Here is a 20,722-nt window from a genome sequence, read left to right on the forward strand (position 1 = left end):
CTTATTGCATTATCCATAAGCATTAACTCTAAATATTATTTACTATTTTTTCTCCTGCAAAAGTAATACATTATATTCTAGGTTAGTCACCCTAGAAGGTTTTCGCTAAGTAGGATTTACTGCTGTGTGATTTCTTTGTTTCCCCCTAAACGAACAAAGTTCTCCCTAGAACCGTTACATGGCATGAAGCATTCAGGGTGGGATGTGCATGAGCACAGTGCACTGCAAAAAAATAATAAAGTGAAACTAAAAATCAAAGCTCCATGGTTAGTTTAATCAAACACAAGGGATAGGAGAAATCGGAAGAAAAAATGGGTTAGTTTTCAGACAGGAGTTAACAATGGCATAAACTGCTTTGTTATGCCATCTTTGACACAATACCTCTTTTGACATATTTTGAAGTTCTTCAGCTTCTTTTTTCAGTCTAGCCTTCTCGTTCTCAAGCTCTGTGATAGCTTTGCGTAAATCTCCGGCTTCTTTGCTGGTATTTAGTCTCTCAACTTCCAGTTTTTCGACAACAGTCATCTTTTCTTTGGTAGCAATTTCAGTTTGATGAAGACGGGATGCTATTGTATCAGCTTGTTTCTTGAATTTTTTTGCCTCTTCTTCCGCTTTGGCCTGGGCCTCACTGAGCAGAGAAACTTGGAGTTTAAGTTTTTCTGCCTCTGCTACAATCTCCAATTGCCTTTTTCTTTCTGCTTCAAGTGACTTCTGATATTCCTCAGTTTCCTCTTCAAGACGTTGTTGCATTAGTTGTTTGTCCTCAAGCAGCTTTTGTGCTTGCTCTTGAGCCAAGTCCTTCTGCCTCTGGAGCATCTCTGCCTCAGCTCTAAATTTCGATGCTTCCTGAATGGCCTGCATCTTCTCTTTGAGCATTTTGTCCGCAAGAGCTCTTTGCTGATTCAAGTCTTCTTCAGCAATCTGCCTCAAGCGAGCTGCCTCTTGTGCTTCTACACTAAGTCTTGCAGCATCTTCAGCAATCTTTTTCATGTTTTCAGCTTCGTCTGCAAGGAATTTTTGAGTGTTGTCTTTGTCTTTCTTGATGAGGCGCTGATTTTCCTCCTCAATTTTCATTTTAAGCTTAAGCAGCTCTTCCATCTGAACTTTTACTTTCAACAGTTCCTCTTCAACCTGGCCTCTTTGTCTGACAGCATCATCAACCTCATCCTTTAAGCGCTGCAACTCTTCATCAAGGAGAGACTTTTGATTATCAGTCTCATTAAGCTGAAGTTTAACCTTTGTGAGCTCTTGTTCTACTAGGAACTTCTGCTTCAATGTTTGTTCTGCCAGTTTTTTGTGCTTTGCCATTTCAGCATCTGCTTGTTGCTTCTGCTTCAGTGCTGCAGCTTCAGCTTGGCCAAGTTTAGCAGCTTCTAATTCAGCCTCCTTCCGCAGTCTCTCAGCATCCTCCTGGGCTTTGGCTTGGTTTGCGGCTTCTAATTCAGCAGACACTTTCTGTCGCTCTGCTTCCTCTGCTTGCTGACGGAGCAGTGCTGCTTCCCTTTCTGCCTTTTCCTTTGCAGCCTCAGCTGCTTTGGCAAGCATTTTGGCTTTCTCATACTCTTCCTTAAGCTTCTTCTGCATGATGCTATCCTCCTTCTGTTGAGCAAGAACACTCTGTGCTTGCTGTTCAGCTGCACTGCATTTCAGGGCAGCTTGTTCAGCTGCCACCACCTGTTTTTCTGCTTCTTTATCAGCCTCTTCTTTTTGCTTCCTTGCTTCTTCTGCCTTTTTTTTCAAGCGCTCAAGTTCATCCTGAGCTGCCTTACGCTGTCGAGCTGCCTCTTCCTCAGCAGCAGTGATCTTCTTAACTTTATCCTCTGCTTCCCTCCTCTTTCTCTCCTCCTCAAGGGCAAGCTTTCTTAGTTTTTCGGCTTCTTCCTCTGCTCTGAGCCTGCTTTGTTGCGTTTCCTCTGCAATATTTTTCAGTTTATTTAACTCAAGTTCCAGATCTAGTTTTCCAGTTGAGGCCTTCTCAAAGTTCAGCTTGAGGATTCTGATCTCTTCTTCGACAACTCTCCTCTGTTTGAGTGTGTCATCCACGATTGCTTTTTGCCTATCCATTTCAGCTTCGGATGATTTTTTCAGTTGGATTATCTTTTCTTCAATTGCATGCTTGTGTTGATTGGCTTGGTCTTCTAGTGCTTTCCTCTGGTAAGCCTCATCTTCAGCTTGTCTACGTAGTCTCTCATTTTCAGCTTCTTTTTCTTTCAGAGCAATTTCTGCCTCCGTTTTCAAACGGGTGGCATCACTAATGGCTGTTAGCTTCTCTTTAAGAATCCTCTCAGCCTCTGCTCTTTGACGAGCTGCTTCTTCCTCAGCAACTTGCCTTTGATGCTTAGCCTCCTCTGCAATGGCTCTTAGCTTGGCTGCCTCTTCAGCCAGGTCCCTCATTTTGGCGGCCTCTGCCTCAAGAAGCTGTTTACTCTTCTCTGTGTTTGACATGGTCTCTTTTTCTGCCTTTGACTTAAGCTGAAGAAGCACATCCATTTCACTCCTCACTTTGGCTAGTTCATCCTCTAGCTGTTTTCTTTGTTGTTGAGCTGCGATGACCTCATTCTTCAGACGGTAAAGCTCGTCTTCTAGCAGGGACCGTTGTTGTTCTGCGTTGTCAAAGTCTGCCCTGAGACGAATCAGCTCATGTTCTGCAGTGAGCTTCTGCTGCGCCGTGCTCTCGGCCATCTTCCTCTGCCTTTCGAGTTCTTCCTCAGCCATGTCTCTCTGCTTTAGGGCTGATTCTTCAGCTTTGGCTCTTTTTTTAGCCTCACGCTCTGCCTCATTCTTTTGTTTCTCAGCGTCTTCTTGTGCAAGATTCTTCTTATGAGCTTCTTCCTCAGCCTGGAGCCTTAGTCGGAGGGCCTCGTTAGCTTTTTGCCTCCATTTCTCTAGTTCCTTTTCGGCCTCTTCCCTAGCCAGTTCCGCATCTTCGTGTTGTTTCTTAAGGCGTGATGCTTCTTGTTGCAGTTGAAGGACAGCACCATGCTCTAGTTTGAGAGATTCTTCCAACTTTGAGGTCTTTTCCACAAAGGACAAGTGTTTGCTCTGGAGCTCAACGGCAGCACTCTTCTGTGCCGCCTGATGAGCAACCTGGATTTGTCTCTCCTTTTCAATTTCTGCTTGCTTCACTTGCCTTTCTACCTCCTCTGCCTGCATTTTGAGCATTTCGAGGTCATCTAGTGCTCTTTGCTTTTGCCTTGCTGCTTCCTTTTCTGCCTCACATTTTAATTTTAGTTCCTCCTCTGCCATACGCTTTTTCTGTGTCTCTTCATGGACTTGTTTGCGTAGCTTTTCTGCTTCTTCTTGGGCAGCCTTCCTCAGTTTCTCAGCTTCAGCTGCTCTGTCACGAAGTTGCTTTAGCTCCGATTCAGCTGTAGTTTTTTGTTTTACTGTTGTCTCAAGTTGGATTCTTATCAGGCGTATTTCCTCTTCAATCTTTATTCTGCTTTGAAGAGCATCGTCCACTTGCTGAGATTTGTCTTTGATCTGCTGCTCTGAAAGGTTTTTTAGCTCATGAAGTTCCAGTTGAACATTGTGCTTTTGCTTTTCCGCATCTACAGCAGCAACTTCTCTCTTGCTAACTTCTTCCTGCATTTTGAGTTTCAACTCTTGCGCCTCTTTTTCTGCTTTGGCAATGGCCTTTGCATGTGCTTCTGCTAATTGCTTCTGTTTGTCTAACTCAGCCTGCATCTCTGCCATTTTTTTCTGTTCTTCTGCTTTGAGTTTCTTTGCAGCTTTCTGCATTAGTGGAAGCAAATGGTAAAGAAAAGATTATAATTAAGCATGACATGTGGGAGGTAACAATTTACATTCACCAGCTCTAAACAGTGCGCGTTTATAATTGTAATTACAATTGTAATTACAACATAATCACACCGGAATAAGAGCAATGCAATGTAATGTATTACCAATGCAATGTTAATGTTAAAAGTTAGCAAATAGCACAAGTCAAAGGTCAATGTCAGATGCAAACTAGATTTACATTTAAGTGAGGTTAAATTCACGATGCAATGAAATTAATTCATGACAAGGCAATTCAATGAAAATGGAAGTTATCAGTTAATGGATGGAATGGACACATTTCACGGTAATGAATTCACAATGCATGCAATTATAATTGGAATTCTAACTTATTATTTTAATTTTGCTTTCTACAATGAACTAATACCAGAATCCTACATTTAGTATTATTATTGAGTAGTGAGGTTGTACAAATATTTTTTAATGTAATTTCAAGTATCTGTCTACCAGACCCAATCATACATAGGGTATAGATTTTAGTACATATTTAACTATTGGTGCACCTAATTTTTAAAAATAGGGTTCTTAAAATCACTATTCACCAGAAAATAAAATGAAATAAAGCAAAGTCAAAGGGAAAAGGCTTCATAAAACCACCGTTAGTCAGGACACCAAGTTTAAGTCTAAAGTCCCCTCCACTCAAATAGAAGATTGAGTTATTGTTGTTCCTTGACTAAGTAAGTTTCACATGCTGTTGCATTAAGTATATGGATTTTTACTCTTGGAGCTTTTCTTAGTTGCCTATCGACTTAGGTCTGTTAGGTCTCCTTAATAATAAGTTTAAGATACGTAAAGCCAGAGGTCTTAGTACTATAACCAAATTTACTATATTTTATCACACCAGCCACCAAAGACGTCCAAATGATGTAACATATAGTCAAAAATGCAGGGAGAAAAATACATGTGAAAGAACCTTCACCACTAAATATTTACCTCTTTAATGCTCAAACAAGTTCAAGCATTCATCAGGGCAAACCACTGGCAAGCAGTTAAGAGAAGCATACAAACACACCATTAGGGTAAGAAAAGAATGTAAAAACCCAAACGTGTGAATGTGACAAAGAAAACCCAAGATAGCAGGAAATACATTTAAACTTTATAAAAGTGCCCACAGTTAAAAGTAAATACATAAGTGAAAGAAAGAACCCCTGACAAATGAAACACTATAAGAAATGAAGACTGTAAATTTATCATCCCATTTCAATTTAAGTCTCCATATAATTAAAACTTGTTTGAATGTTTCCAAAACTGAAAAACAAAAAAACTGTGTTCTTTCTATCAAAAACTATATTCAAGGTGTGTGAGTATGTTTGTGAATGTGTGATTGTAGCATTAGCGTCAATGTCAACCACTCAGACATACATTACATATATGTGCACACATGAGTGTGGTGATGGGAAGATAAAATGCTGCTTGTATGGTTGATTAGTTTGTGAGTTAAGATCATGTTAAATTTGAGTTTGTTTGGGATTTCCAGGTAGAAGTCACGCACCTCCTCATTCTCCAGGCGCTGCTGTGCATCAGTAATGAATTTGATGTACTGACTGGTCAGAGTCATCAGTTCACTGTATCGAGTCCTCAGTGTTACATACTGGTATGGAAGAAGCGTTGAATAAGTAAGGACATTTTTGTACGTATGAAGCTGAATGAATAAGTGATTACATGGATTTGAAGAATCATACCTCCTGAATAATGTTATCAGATGCAGAATCCAGTTTGGTTTTCTTTATGGGTGAAGTATGAGGCTCCACTTGAGCTTTGTAGGCAACCAACTGGAGTTCATAGTCCTTTTGGGAAAAAGACAAACAAACTGTAGCTGTAGTAATTGAATAGGCATGAATTAAGGATGCAATGGTATTGTAAATATACTAGTTTCAAAATGTTCACAATAATGAAGTCACGGTGTCAGATCTACATCAATGGAAACGGAAGCAACACCACAACACTTTTTAAGTTTGACCTTTTCTTGCTCTGTTTGATTATGTACGTTTGTCTTTTCATTCTGTCTGCGGACAGCGTGTGAGTTCTTTTGAAAAGTGCTTTATAAATAAAATGTATTATTATTATTATTGTTATTATTATTATTATTGTTGTTGTTACTATCAACATTGTTATAATTATCTCATTGATGTCGTTATATATAGAGGAGGGAGAGGCTAGGAAGAGAATTGAGATCAATCCTCAGCTTCTCGACCTATCACTACACAGCGAAGTAGATTTACATGGTGCCAGCAGCATGAGTAGCACGTCGGTTAATAGCTCAGCTGTAACGATGGAACACTGTGACTTACTAAGAAGAATTAAAGCAGAAGAATGTTTTCCTTCCTTCCTTCCTGTTTCTTAATGTACCAAATATTCTATATTTGTTTAAAAATACAACAGATTGTATTCAATTGAATAATTGCTGTTTGTATTTGCCCAAATATTTCAAAAATGGACATTTTAGAGCTGTAATTTTATACCGTGATGATTTTGCTCATGATTGTCATACCATCAGTACATAATTGCCCATGCCTACTACATGCACAATAGCAATTTAATGTTTCATCATTGTGTCTCATAACTGCTTAAAAAAAGAAAAAAAGATCACATTCAATGTCAGATAAGTCTTTGTCTGATGCCATCCATATCTGCTCACAGAAGCCACATACTGTCTCAACTGTTGTCTTAACAGCATTATGTGCCTTAATTTTGTTTAATGTCTAGCATTTCAGCTCGTCGACCACATGTCAAAGCAAGAGTGCTTCAATTTTAATTTTATAATACATGTGTTGTTTAATGCTCACCTTAATTGTGTCGATGTACGCTTTGGCATATTTCTGACACTCATCAACTTTGTCTTTGTTCTTCTCAATCTCCTCCAGTAATTTCTGTTTTGGAAAGCAGGACACAAATGAAGTTGAGCTTATTTGTTCTACGTGAAGACAATGGATTTGCAATTGTACGTTACTGACCTTTTCCAGGGCCAGTTGCTCTTTCAGTGTTTTGCTGTCAGTGATGGGTACGGTCTGGATCCTTTCTTGCCTTTGCTTGGCATCTGCTATCCAAGTGATCAGCCAATCATAACTGTCACGATAGTAGCCCAGCTGCCGGCCGAGCTGCTCCAGCTCTCTCTGGCGAAGGTCAATCTGCGAGAACACGGCTTTCCACCGGTCCTGAACGCTAGACTGGAGCTGCCGGTAGTGGTCCAGCTCAGCATCGCGTTCACTGTGCACACGACTCATCTTGTCACTCACAGTCGAGGCTTTCTTAAGTTCTTCTTCGAGGGAATCAAACACTGGCTGTTCAGCCTCGGCCTCAGCTCGCATTTTCTGCATGGTTGAAAGTGACAGAGCTAAGAGCAATGACCACAAAATACAATCTTGACAAAGATTAGGCTAAATGATGCTTTGATAAATTTGTTGCATATCTGCAATCCATTATGGAGGGCATCCTTTCATATTTCCTGAATACCTTAAGCTTTGTACGGTATGTCTCAACGGCCTGGATGTCACTTGGCACGGTGTGGACTTCATGCAGGCAGTCCTCATACTGCTTGAGTACACCCTCAGCACCCTGACTGTTACGAATGACCATTTCCACATTCTTGAGCCTGGTACAAGAGACAGTGAATCAGTTGAAAGCATGCCATCGTAGAATCAAAAAGAGCTGAGCTTTTTTCTCTTCATTCTGTGTAGAATCCTTTGAGGGCTTACTTCTCAAGGTAAATGGTGGAGAGCATGTAGCTGTGATCCATCTTCTGCACGGTGAGGTTTAGCTCAGAACGCAGCACAGGAGTAGAAGTAGACTCCTGTGGAGACTTCAAGATTTCTTCTGCTCTCACTGACAGCTTATCAAGGTCCTTCTTGAGACCCTCAAGCTCTACCTGCATTTTCTGGAAAACAAGCAGTCAGATTTTTTGGTTAAGAAAGAAAACACATTCAGTCAATAGGAGATGAAAGGCGCCTTTGAGTTAGCAGTGCAGTCCACTACAACTGCGCCACTAATTTTCTTTTTAATTTCTACTTCTCCACTAATTTTTGTCATTTATCTAATTCAAACCCAAAAATGTGTAAATACATTTTTTAATAATTTGTCCTTCACTTTCCAAAATATATTTATGTTTTTTTTATGCAAGTGCATACAGAAGGCTTTGATGCAGCTTCTGACACAAATAGGTGGCTTAAAGCAATGGTAGTTATTACAAAACACGGCCAGCAGGAGACAGCATAGTATAAGAGATCAGTCAGGGCCGATGTTGCAACAAGCTTTTTTTGACAGTGTTTTCAACACGAATGTGAATATCGATGGAACTTAGCTATATATTCTAATGCTAACTGTTGCAAAATGGAAAGAGATACAAATATATATTTTTTTTTTCCTGATGAAAGAAGAGACTCTAAGTGAAAACAGCCGGGAGCGGAGGTGGGTTGCTTCAGTGAAAATGGCTGCGAGTGAATGATGCTAACCGACTGTGGACTGTTTCCGGTCGTGACATTATTTGTCGTAAATTATCGCTGCTTCTTGTTGCTCCTTCACCAGCAGCATGTTTACAACAACTCTGTTTTTATTTATGAAGAATGAAATTTTGCCGCCTGTCTGTGATGATAGTGCTACAACTACGGGGCAAGGAGATAAAGTACTAAAATGAAGAAGTCACGCAGAAGAGAAGTGTGCTACTCGTGGACAAACTATTGGCTGTTAAAAAACTACAATTGTTTGTTTACTTCCAAACTCTGTATCAAACATGAGTGATGACGCGCACGGTAATTGCGAAATGAAAATTTCAGCATCCTCACGCAGGTCAGTAGAGACTTCAATCTGCTTATCACACCAAGAGAGAATAAAACCGAATCTATTGCATTAATTTGAAAATTATACTTTACTTAGTTATTTATGAATGTGATGTTATTATTTTAATTGTACAACAATTTGTTACAGCTGTGGCTGCTCTTAAAGTGCTCTAGAATAAAGTTTAATTTTTCTCCCTTGAGATCCAAGCCCTAATAAAGGGGGGTAAGGCTATTCTGCTATGTGGGACCAGACTAACTTCTTATCGTTGAACCAGTATTTCATACATCACAACAAACTTTGGCAATGGCAAGTAGTTACCTAATTACGTATTGTAAACACCCCTTTAATGGGTTCTTTATAAAAAGCCCCAGGCGGCTAAAATGTTGCATCTATTGTTTAGTCTCTTATGCCAAAATGTTGTGAGAACTTTGTGCGAAAGAGGCAAAAGTGCAGCATACCTGCTGGTTTACTGTCTTCTGAACACATTCTTTCAGAGGTTCCTTTTCCATTGGTTTGCGTATGCGAGCCACAGTCTGGGCTTCACAGTCCTCAATTCGTAGTCGCAGATCCTTGAGCTCTGAGATATAGTTCTTACACAGAGACTCGTTTTGTTGACCTATAAATAAGAGTTTAAATTTCACTATGTGCGAAAAGAAAACAAAGTAACAACAAAACAAAACAAACAAAATAGCTCATTAACTTAGAATACGAGCATATTCATGCAATTCATGTTCACAGCATATGCACTCACCTGCAATAAGGACCAACAGCAAAATGCCTTTAAATATTGATACAACTCCTGGAACTCATTAGATCATATACAAGCATACTGCCTGTTTATTTCAGTCCAGTGTTGTGACCAATGAAGCAATTTCATTTGACTTTCCAGTGGAAGACACCATGCAGTCAATCATCTACATCTACTCTCACAAAAACATGTCCATATCTACTCGAAAGCTTGAAAGCGTGTGCATGACGTCACATTACATCACTCACCTTCGAGCCTAACAACCTTTCGCCCTGAAATATCAATTAAGAACATATCATATATGCTCTTAATACTACAGTGGAGATAATTTCTCCTTTCCATCAAACAGATATTAAACAGTATTTTGTACCTTTTTCCATAGAGCAAAGCAGACTGTCAAAGTGCTGGGTGGATTTGGTGTAGTCTCCCTCCACGTGCAGGCGGTCATCAGGGCCAAAGAGCTCAGAGTCCTGGCTGTCACGCATGAAGTCCTGGTAGTGGATCTCCAGGTTCCTTATCATTTGTCTATATTCTTCTGGTTTCATTGATTTGAACTGGAATGGTACAGGAAAATAGGGATGAGTAAGTGGAATTTAAAGTAAAAACAAAACAAAAAAAACAATGTTTATTAATGTGAATCAGCAGTAATTGTAATACTATTTGAAATAACTTTTTGGATGGATTTTTCTATTAATTTTGAGGGCTACTTTTTTGCAGGTTTATGCCAGGGACATGAAGCAAGGGTTTTATCAATAAATAAAAACACAAAAATATAACGGGAATGTTGAATGTAGAGCTGTAGCTATTGAATATTTAGGTATTTGAATATCCTCCCAAAAATTCTATAATCGTGTATTCAGACTATATTTCTACTTACTCTAGTATATTTAACTTAATAACAAACAACCATTGTTCTAAATATATATAAAATCAACAGTTTTATTTCCTAAATTCAATTGTGCCATATAGCAAAAAACTATTTTATTGTCTTGAAACATTCTCAGTGGGGCAACCATCCATTTTTTTAACTGCTTATTGTGAAACAAATGTACTTTTAAACTTAAACTTGACATTTCTTGGAACAAAAACATAAGGCACTGAACAAAAAAAAGACCTTAAAGCCTTTGTGCACCTTAACTTGAGCAGCCAGCATTTTAGCAGGCAACATAAATCGTATACGCATACTCTACATTTTGGAAGTGTTCAAATTAAAAAGAAGACACATCAAGAGGAAACAGCTGAAATCGTAAACTATGTTAAACGCTGATTAGTATCATCATCAATTACAGTAAAAGTTTTTACCGAAGGTGATTAACGTGTTAGATTATATTCCTCAAGAAGGATTGTAATGACTTTACCTAGCTCAGGAAATATGAGAATTTTGTCAAATTCACTTTATGGGATACTTGACTCATTGAGCCGTTTTCAGCAGTAAAAAGTTAATATTTTGTCTAGAATGAATTTGTTATCATTTTTATTGTACAATTAATAACTTTAAAAACTATTTCTTCCACTTTCTGTCAACTGAAGATGACATCACCTGTGCTGAGGAAGTAGGTAACGACCAATCATGACTCACCTGTTTTCTGGGTTTGGTCAGCAAACTGAGTCATGATTGGTCGTTAGCTACTTCCTCAGCACTGGTGATGTCATCTTCAGTCGACAGCAAAAATTAAAACAAAATAAAAACTAAGTACACATTTTTATTTTGTTTAATCTACAAAAATTTGAAATTTGAAAAAATACAAATTTTTGCTTTTGTTTTGTTTTAACTTTTGCTGTCGACCAATCGATCGATCATGCTGAGGAAGTAGGTAACGACCAATCATGGCTCAGTTTGCTGACCAAACCCAGAAAACAGGTGAGTCATGATTGGTCGTTACTTACCTCCTCAGCACAGGTGATGTCATCTTTAGTCGACAGCAAGTGGAAAAATGTATGTTATGAATTGTACAAGAAAAATAATGGAGTTATCAAATTCATTCTGGACAAAATATTAACTTTTTACTGCTGAAAACGACTCAATGAGTCAAGTATCCCATTAAGTTGATGAGAAACATAAAAAGTCTTTGGTGGTAAATATAAGAGCTGAACATTTTACCGGAATTTGGGGTTTATAAACAAGCTACAAACTTAAGCCTTATACAATTTAAAGAAAATTCTAGCAGGAATGTGTTCCTATATACAGCATGTATTCGTTTCATTTACAAGCAATTTTAAATTACACAAATTAAATAATACAATGAAATAAAAGATCAGTTAACAGATACATTTCAAAAGAAATGTGTCAAGACACACCATGGTTATGTTCCAGGAGCGAATTTGTGTGAAGTCCCTCATCAGGTACTGCCAAGATAGCAGACTCTTCATGTTGATATACAGCGTCTGCCACATGGACACCATCTGCTGATGACCTCCCTCCAGACTGGGAGTAGAAGATACAGGGTAGGATACATCCATTGTTGTTATATTATTTGATTGCACATACAGTAGCCTCTTATGACATTATTAGACATAAGCTTTAAGAAACTAGATGGAATCATAAAATCTATCAGTTGTACTTTTTTTGTGTTCCTCACCTTGACACACTGTCCATGGCGTCCTTGTTTACTGGAGGAACCAGGAAGCAAACAGAAGGCACTGTTGCTTCATGTCCCGAGCGGTTCAGAACCTTCCATTTGAAAGGCTGTGAGTTGCTGAGGAGTGCACACTCGTCTCCTTTATGAACAGTAATCTGGGAAAAAGAAAGCCAAATTGAACCCTACACACTGGCACTTTGGTTGTTGTCATCATTTTGCATATTACAAGTTGATCCACACCTCTTGTTGTTTGAAGTCACAGACGGCCTGAATGGGTAATTTGCCTTTGATGGATGTGGTGGGGTTACGTGGTTTCAGCTGGATGATGGAGCGAGCTCTTTTGTTGAGGCCATTCACATGTGTCTTGAATTCGTTCAACTGTTCTCGCTCTTCCTGTTGACATAAAAGCAGACGAGATTAAAACCAGGTGATTATGACTAGACTGTACACTAATGTGAAGGCAATCATCCCTTACCACAGTATCCTGCAGCAGATCCTCCAGGCGTGTGGCTGTAGTGGAACGATCACAATTGTATTTCTTGTTCATAGTCTCCTGCATTTTCTTCATCTTGTCCTGAGCTTCTTTTACGTCAGCAAAGAACTGTAATGGGGAGGACAAAAATATTCCACATGAAGCCATTATCCTGTCACAACTTCATGTGTTTGCTTTTTCACAGTCACAGCTTTGTGCATGAAAATGTTTTCTTGTTTAACTCTGACGTCATTTCACGTCAACGGGACTCCTACTGTGGGGCGGTGTTGACGTCAACTAAGTTTTTTTTTTTTTTTTTATGGGAATGGCCGGAGAAAAGGCTTTGGCAGCTCTGGTTTGATTATTACGCTGGGAAAATACATAAAAACACTAACTATGGCCAGCAGTTGTCAGCATTTGTATCTCTTATGGATGAGATCACCATGTAACAAAACAATGCTGACACTTGAAAACATAGTGGATCTTAAGCCCATGTGCCACTGAGGGGTGAACATTTTGATTTTGTCATCCAAAGCCCATTTTCATTGTTGTTGTTATTTTATAGAAGAAAAAGGACTGTTCATATATTTGAGACATATACTTAGCATATACTAGCAAACATTATTAACATAAACACCATTGTTGCTATAAAATATATATTTCACAAAATGCTTGTGTTTTTTTGGCCCAAAATATGTGATTTAGGTGAAACCAACCCATGTTGTACTGCTGATTACTAAATAAGGGAACAATAAATATTTTTTTTAATGAAAGAAGAGAGTCTAATCTTTTCTTTGGTAGTTTGAGTGTTTACATCATCATAAACCACTATATTCTGTGAATCTTGAAATACTAGTCAGAATGCTCTGAATTGGTTGGCACTTAACAGCTTCTCTTTTTTCAAATGGATGACATTAAAAGATTTATTAATAAAAGAGATTATTATCTGACAGTGATGCCATGGCTTGGCTGGACATTCATATCGTATTGCTCTGTTGACATCATAATGTTGCTAACAAACAGAAAGCAACCTACTTCCCTTTGGCATTTTGTTATCATATTGTAAGATAAAGTGAAGTATAGTGGCTTCCCAAACAAAATCATAGTTTGCATCCCCAAATGTTATATATCTGCATGGTTAAGGCATATTGCGGAGGACTGACAATATTTCAGCAATTATTTCAGACAATACATCCAATAATATTGTGGCACATCCAAATCAAGACTCATCTGATTTCATTCACTTTACAAATTCCTTACAATGATAAGATGTGATGTAAATATTAGTATAGGCGTTCGCCATTTTGGTTCAGCAATAACGGAAATGGCCATTTGAAGTCATTGTACGATCATTTATACCTGGTAGTAAGATGTGTTCTCTTTCAGATGAGCCTCAATACAGCAACACAGTTGCAGGATCCAGCTCCACTGAGTCTGCAGAGCGCCTTTGAAGGCCTGATAGAGAGCAAGCAGATAAAATGACAGCAAGTTAGTTCCACATCAAAAGTGCATTTTTGCCAGTGCCCCTCTCTCTAATCAAACATCTTGTTGCAATCACCTCCACTGTCTTCTTGCCAGGGTGGCCATCATTGACAAACTTATCTCCTGTCATCTGGATATCGTTGACTTTCTTCTCCCTGTGCTCCAACTCACGCATAAGAGCCTGAAGGAAAAACATAAAAGAAAACAATGAAAACATTAACATGCATAATATGATATAAACATTTATCTAAAATAAATGTCAAGTGATGAATGAAAGAACATTAGAGTAGGTCTACTTCAGAAACACACCGAGTAGTTGTCTTTCTTTGCTGCCATGTTGGTGTTTCGGTCACTCCAGTCAAAGTTGACTTCCTCCTCCTCTTTGTCATTTAACCACATTAGCTCCTTGGTCGCTGCACTGACAAATGCATGCAGTGAATCCAAGTTTCGTAGGCGGGACTTTGAGGAATTCTGAGGGGAGAGAGAATATGGAAAAGATTAACTCAGATCTGCATATATTAACCATTTACTGTAATTGAACCAAATTAATTGAATTGCTAAAGGTTACTAATGTACACCGTGTACATGGTATTGTGATAATTAACTAATCAATCAATCAATTATTATTTCTACATTTTTTATTAAATTTCATTATTTTATTTTTACTAATTTGATTATTTATTAATTATTTTTATTTTATTATATCATATTTATATTATTTACATGTATTTATTAATAATTTATCACTTAATTAATTGTAAGTAATTAATTAATGGTATGTACATAGTATTATTCAAATACTGTATCACTGTTAGGTACATGCATTTTTTTTTTGCATATTTACCAGGAGTTTGCCATACTGAAGATCCAGTTTACCCAGATACTCTCTGTATGTGCCTTTGCTGGTAGGGGATAGCTGGTTCTGAAAACAAGCAGGGATGAACAACAGATACACAAAATATTTAATGAAGGTTCATCACAATAAGGAAAATAGGAACATAGATGAAAATGACTACCTCGTCAGCCTTTGCACGTTCAATCTTGGACCTGAAGTCTTCCACGGTCTGGTGCAGGCCTCTGTGGCTGCCCAGCTGTGACTCCACAGAAGGCAGATCTGATCCCCACTCAGCTCCGTCGATACGGCGTTGATTCTCCTCCACCCAGGCAAGAAGATCTTGGACATAGCGCAAGGTCACGTCATCCAACTCTGGACGTGCCTTCATGGTAGTCTTCTGGGTTGTATGAGTCAAGGTCATCTGGGAAGACTTCAGGCGGAGGTTGTAATCGCCGCGCAAGTTTACTAGGCGCTCGTGTAGGCTGTTGACCCTGTATGGAAAGAGGATGATATATTTTACTCGACGGCTATATAGTGTTGCTTCCTGTTAAATGCAGTGAGTTGAGATCATGTGGCAACCACCTGCGGTGCAGTTGTTCAGCCTGAGGGTGGCGCCCATCCTTGAGCGTCTGTACGTCATTGAAGAACAGACGAACAACATTGTCAGCCCTGTCCAGCTCGCGCTCAATTTCTGCTGTGTGCTGAGCTGGTTTCCCCGCGTTGAGGAGGCGGATGTCCTGATAGAACAGCACAATTATATTGTCATTGTCAATTACTCTACTGCATATTTCTTTCAGACATGTTATGTCAATGAGACTGACAGTTTAAAATTTACAGCATCTGTATAGTCTTGGCACTCACCGTTAGGAGCAAGGTCTCAAGGTGGTTTAGGTGCTCATCATATCTTCCTGATTCCATCTGAACTTTGCTGAAAATCCTCTGAAGCCTCTCAAGTCTAGAAAAAAAAATGTTGTTGTTTTAAATACAACAAATCTCACAACTCAATCACAATACTTACAGGAATTTGTGCTGCAGCAAGTACTCTAGTTTATAAGGTTCATTTACAAATGCCATAATCGTAAGTATTCAGATTTACATCTCAGAAAAAAATAACAAAATACTCAGCAGTGTGGCAGAAGAGTGTGACTGACAATGTCTACAATTCCTGAATTTCCGCTTCTCAGAAGCATAAATAAGACTATTAGACTGACAAGATGACTGGACAATCTCGTGATATAAAACATCCCATTTCTCAGGCATGATGTCATGTTTGTCAACATGCAAAAAAAATCTACAATGGCACAAGCTTTAGTAAATGAGTTAAGTTAGGAAGAAAAGTGCAAAAACTTCCTCTATAGCAACGTACAGTACTATGGTAAATATTGATATGGTCTAGTCCTTGGGCAAGTTATTATTTTAATGGAGCTAAGGGGTATTGGTTAATTTGTTAGTTAGCAGTAGGCAAAAACGACATAAATCAATTGGTCCATTAAAGTGGAAGTCAAGCCCCAATTTTCGCACACTCATTACACATCTCGCCGGTCCATTCAAGTGAATGAGCGTTTTTCAACGTAATTTTTGTCAACAACGTCCTGTTTGTGTAGCAACCTGTGAGTTCCTTGACTGCCACCCTTATCTTTTTATTGATTCACAGCTTTTGAACACATTGTATGGGAAGTAGGGGTGGGAACCTCTGGGTACCTCACGATACGCGATACAAGGCTCACGATAACGATTATCTCATGATATGACGATGCCGCGATTATAGATATATTGTCAGGTAATAAATCCACGATTATCTACGATAAAATACTCAAGACATAAATTAATGTTTTTTCAATGAAAAAATAATTTCTTTTTGTACCATCACTGAAACAAAATATTAAAACTGATGTCTTCTTCACAGTGAGTACTTTACTGTATTTTTTTTAAACAAATACAAATGTCTGAGACAAATTTGTGTCTTTCTTAAACACTATTGTCATGCAATGTCAGTCAGTTACACAGTGAATTGTTTCATTTTATAAATTGTGACTATTTTTTTGTGTAACATTGCAAAATTTAAAAAAAAAAAATTCTTAAATATTAAATCCAATTAAATCAATATTAATATTCCTCAGAAATTGTGTTCTTCAAAAAGTCAAACCATAAAATATGTTTTAAAATGTTACGTATGCAAAACTGAGTCAGTTGCTAGACAGATAATAAATGTCTTACACAAGTAAAAGTAAGCTCATGAGTCTTCTTTGCCTGAAGACTTCCATACATTTCCCTGCCACTCTTATGAGGCGCTCCCCCTATGGGCCTGCCAAGTAATTGCTCAATAAGTAATGAACAATGGCGCCGTTATAGTGGCTGTATATTAACTACAAATATCGCAATACTTGCGTAGGCGTATCGATAATCTATCGGGAGACAAAGTATGACGATTTATCGCGATATCGATATGTCGTCACACTCCTAATAGTAAGCCTCAGAATTTGATACATGGTCACACAGTTCACATTGCAGACGCACAGCAAACTATTATGTAGTAGCAAAAAACATTTACTTATCACGAAAAGCAGAGTTGCAGCATAATGCTAATTGAAATTTTTTTTAATTTAATGTTGACTTTGTTAATGTTGATGACTGTCAGGAAGTCCGAATAAAAACTGCACTTTCCACATCCTTTTCAATTGATATTTTTGCTTTTTCTAAATAAATGAATAAATAAATACAAATATTAGTTTTCACTGAACCCATAGTAATATCATTATCGTATCGGTATTGAGATATCTGGCATGGATATCGAGATCTGAGATTTTGTCCATACCCCCCAGCCCTATTGAGAGGTCCAGTGCAGTAAATTTGTTTCAATCAAAATAAAACTTCATCAAATATCGGTCTGCTGACCTCTCAAACTCCGTCCTCAGCAGTCGTTCTCTCTCCAACATGGAAACATGAAGTCGACCCCATTCTTTCTCCACATCAATAGGATGGTAGCCGGGAGGGACTTTCACCTGTCCAGCATGCACTGCACTCTGTGAGCAAGTACAGAACATTAGTTATTGTTCCGTACAACAGGTTGGGAGCAAATACAAAGAATTAATAACTAATAAGGTTGGAGGGTGACTTGCTTCAAAGGTTTGGTAGATGTGTTTGGAGCGGTTCTTATCAGATTCTTTCGGTGGCAGCTCTGTCTCCTTGAACTTCATGAACTGGCGCCAAAGAAGCTAGAGGAAAAAATAAAAAACATTATGGAAACAAACCATTTGTATGTTTACAAAAATAGCAAAGACAAAAACATCAGTGTGTCATTTGCATATGCTCTCACCTCAACCTCCTCATAACTAGCTGGGAACCTCCTCTCCTCAAAGACCATGACATGGTGGCGGATCCACTGGAGCAGAAGAGTCACCATCTCATAGTACTCCCGCCAGCGCAGCTCCAACTCCTGAAGCCAACACAGCAAAACCCGATAGCAACAACAGTTCAGTTCAATAACAGCAGGCGACAACAGGGGAGCTTTTCTTCTCCCGATTCACCGTTTTCCATCACTCACACGCCACAGTAAACTTAATTAAGCACCACCAACAATCCAGGTATTGTGCAGAGAGAAATTGGTAAGAAGGGTCAATGATGGGAAAAGTGATTGTGGGAAGACGTAGAGCGGGACAATAATGGGAAGAAGAAAGATGTGGATAGGTTCTTACTGTATACATTATACAGTTGTATGATTTGTTCTGTGCTTTAAAATACATGAATCATCAATTAGCATTACACCTTTCTTCCTGTCAATCGTGGTCATTGTTTAAAAAATAAATAATTGACCTTAATTTACCAAATGATACATTTTAAAATCCAGTTTCTGAGTTAACATCTTCCAATTCTGGATTTCACAAGACCTACATTTCTCTTTTAAAACAAATGTACAAGTCTATTCGGTGCTAATTTAATCTGCTTAAAATAGACCCATGCAAAGCAACGGGAAAGCCGAGTAAACAAGAGTTCAGTCGTAGGTGATACGTCATGATTTCTGACTGTGACTAACATGTCGAGCATAATACTGTTAAGACATTATAGGGCCATGCTTCACTCACATTAGCTCTCATGCTGTCCTGTGCAGCAGCCCGAGGCATGACATCATACAAAGAGGACACATAAGTGATGATGGATTTCTCATCGGGGTGGGGAACATCAACATCTGAAAGGACAAGGCAAAATATTGCATTATAAGAGACTTTGTAATATACATGTGGTGCAATAACACAATTTGCCAGGAAAGCAAATGTTTGCAGAGGAAATGCATTTAGTAGGACTTCATGATATAATATATACGTATATATGATATAAAATAATGCTTTGTAATTAGTACTCCATGCTTGTGGAGATGACTGTGGCAAAAATGGGGTATTCTGCTGTGAAGGTTGTGTTTTCCCATTAAATGTAATAGAGAGTGTTCAACATTGTATATCTTTTCTAATATACTCTGTGGCGACAAATTTGCACTGCATTAATTCCTGGACGACAAGCCGCTACTTTTTTCAATTGCATTCGACCCTGTGGTTAATACGAAGGTGCGGCTTATCCATCAGATCACAAGGGGGCACACTACAAAGGAAACGCAAGAGCGTCAGGCAGAGCAAACCAAACCAAGTGAGCCCAAATAGAGTAGAAGAGACAGAACGAGAGCGTGACAATTTGTGGCCTCATTTTAGAAAATAAAGTAGCGGGAACCCGGTGCAGTAACATTAAAACACCTGCAGCTTACAGTCAGGTGAGGCTTATATCTGTAACAAACTCGAGTATTCCCCAAATTTAGCTAGCGCAGCTTATAGTCAGGTGCACCTTTAAGTCCAGAAATTACTGTACATAAGAAAATAACCCAGAACTTTGCATGATTTTAGACATTCAGAAAATATTTATGCCATATGTACCTTCAGGGTCCAGAAGACGTGTCACACCCAGGTCTTTCTCAGCCACGTGGAAGGCCTGTTCTAGGTTCTGCAGGTTGGTCTGGTGATACACCTTGCCCATGTCAATTAGCCTGGGACTTGGGGAACACAGGGGAGTTAACTATTGAAAATGTATGGGTTATAATGTGTGTATGTGTGCATTTGGCGTACATATCTGTATTTTTATTTTTTTAATCTCATTCACTCCAAGCCATTTTCACTGAAGCAACCTCCTTCGCTCTGGGCTGTTTTACTGAACTTTGACTGATTTTGCAAGTCCCACAGAATATTGTGTTCTATTGCTATAAAAACATGGAACCTACCAAAAGAAAGATTAGAGTCTCTTCTTTCATTAGGAAAAAAAAGTATATTTCTATCTTTTTCCGTTTTATAGGAATTAGCATTAGAATAAACTGTAGCTAAGTTTCATTATTATTCACAAATCTGTTAAAAACTGTGGGGGAAACAGCTTGTTTCAACATGGCACTGGTTGTTTTCTTAAACTCTGCTGCATACTTCTGTATGCTCTAGCATTAAAAATTTTTTTAAAAAAAATGTATAATTATGTTCTTGGGAACATGGCAATATTTAAAATACAACACATATATATGTTTTTGGGAACAAATGAGTTAATCACGTTTGTAGTGCATTCAATGAAAAATGACACTTACGACACAAACTCAATAATAGGAATAATCCAGAAATGGAGACTTCCAAATAAATCACACCCATATTTTATAGTATTTCAATTCATGGCATTCATTAGCTTTCGATTGGTCAATACAAAACACTAGGGATAGGCAACTACCGATACTGGTACTTGGGACGGCTGTTTTACGTCCATGAACTAGAAATTTGAAGATTTTTTTGGGGGGGGGTTAAGTATCAAAAGTACTAATGGTATTGTTACTTGGTATCGGTGACAACTCAAGAGGTGAGTACTCATACTGGTATCAGTCTGAAAAAAAGTGGAATTGAATATCCCTATGTTAATACCCAGGCCACAATACCGAGCATATCTATGAAAACAATATTAAAATTGAACTTGTGTCCAAATGCCGAACCTGCTCCAGTATTTTTATTTTTTTTTTTACAAAA

The 20,722-nt window shown here is 38.4% G+C and overlaps 1 protein-coding gene across 10 annotated transcripts in view; it reads right to left on the reverse strand.

The window, feature by feature from the left end:
- plecb (plectin b) overlaps positions 1-20,722 on the reverse strand; it is a 133,083-nt gene that overhangs the window by 8,253 nt on the left and 104,108 nt on the right. For 9 of the 10 annotated variants that reach the window (XM_077575815.1, XM_077575820.1, XM_077575814.1 and 6 more), the window contains 25 exons: positions 19,607-19,722; positions 18,770-18,873; positions 18,004-18,123; positions 17,807-17,902; positions 17,583-17,710; positions 15,549-15,642; positions 15,270-15,424; positions 14,869-15,178; positions 14,697-14,774; positions 14,162-14,323; positions 13,929-14,033; positions 13,730-13,825; positions 12,374-12,499; positions 12,139-12,291; positions 11,899-12,053; positions 11,618-11,744; positions 9,690-9,873; positions 9,030-9,187; positions 7,494-7,672; positions 7,252-7,390; positions 6,753-7,109; positions 6,585-6,668; positions 5,481-5,585; positions 5,291-5,389; positions 382-3,735 (listed from right to left, as the gene is read on the reverse strand). In XM_077575815.1, coding sequence (XP_077431941.1) covers positions 382-3,735; positions 5,291-5,389; positions 5,481-5,585; positions 6,585-6,668; positions 6,753-7,109; positions 7,252-7,390; positions 7,494-7,672; positions 9,030-9,187; positions 9,690-9,873; positions 11,618-11,744; positions 11,899-12,053; positions 12,139-12,291; positions 12,374-12,499; positions 13,730-13,825; positions 13,929-14,033; positions 14,162-14,323; positions 14,697-14,774; positions 14,869-15,178; positions 15,270-15,424; positions 15,549-15,642; positions 17,583-17,710; positions 17,807-17,902; positions 18,004-18,123; positions 18,770-18,873; positions 19,607-19,722 — 6,784 coding nt within the window. The remainder of the gene's footprint in view (positions 1-381; positions 3,736-5,290; positions 5,390-5,480; positions 5,586-6,584; positions 6,669-6,752; positions 7,110-7,251; positions 7,391-7,493; positions 7,673-9,029; positions 9,188-9,689; positions 9,874-11,617; positions 11,745-11,898; positions 12,054-12,138; positions 12,292-12,373; positions 12,500-13,729; positions 13,826-13,928; positions 14,034-14,161; positions 14,324-14,696; positions 14,775-14,868; positions 15,179-15,269; positions 15,425-15,548; positions 15,643-17,582; positions 17,711-17,806; positions 17,903-18,003; positions 18,124-18,769; positions 18,874-19,606; positions 19,723-20,722) is intronic. The other variant, XM_077575819.1, reaches the window with a different exon arrangement.

Source organism: Vanacampus margaritifer, chromosome 9 (assembly GCF_051991255.1).
Source record: "Vanacampus margaritifer isolate UIUO_Vmar chromosome 9, RoL_Vmar_1.0, whole genome shotgun sequence".
In the NCBI taxonomy this organism is placed as follows: domain Eukaryota; kingdom Metazoa; phylum Chordata; class Actinopteri; order Syngnathiformes; family Syngnathidae; genus Vanacampus; species Vanacampus margaritifer.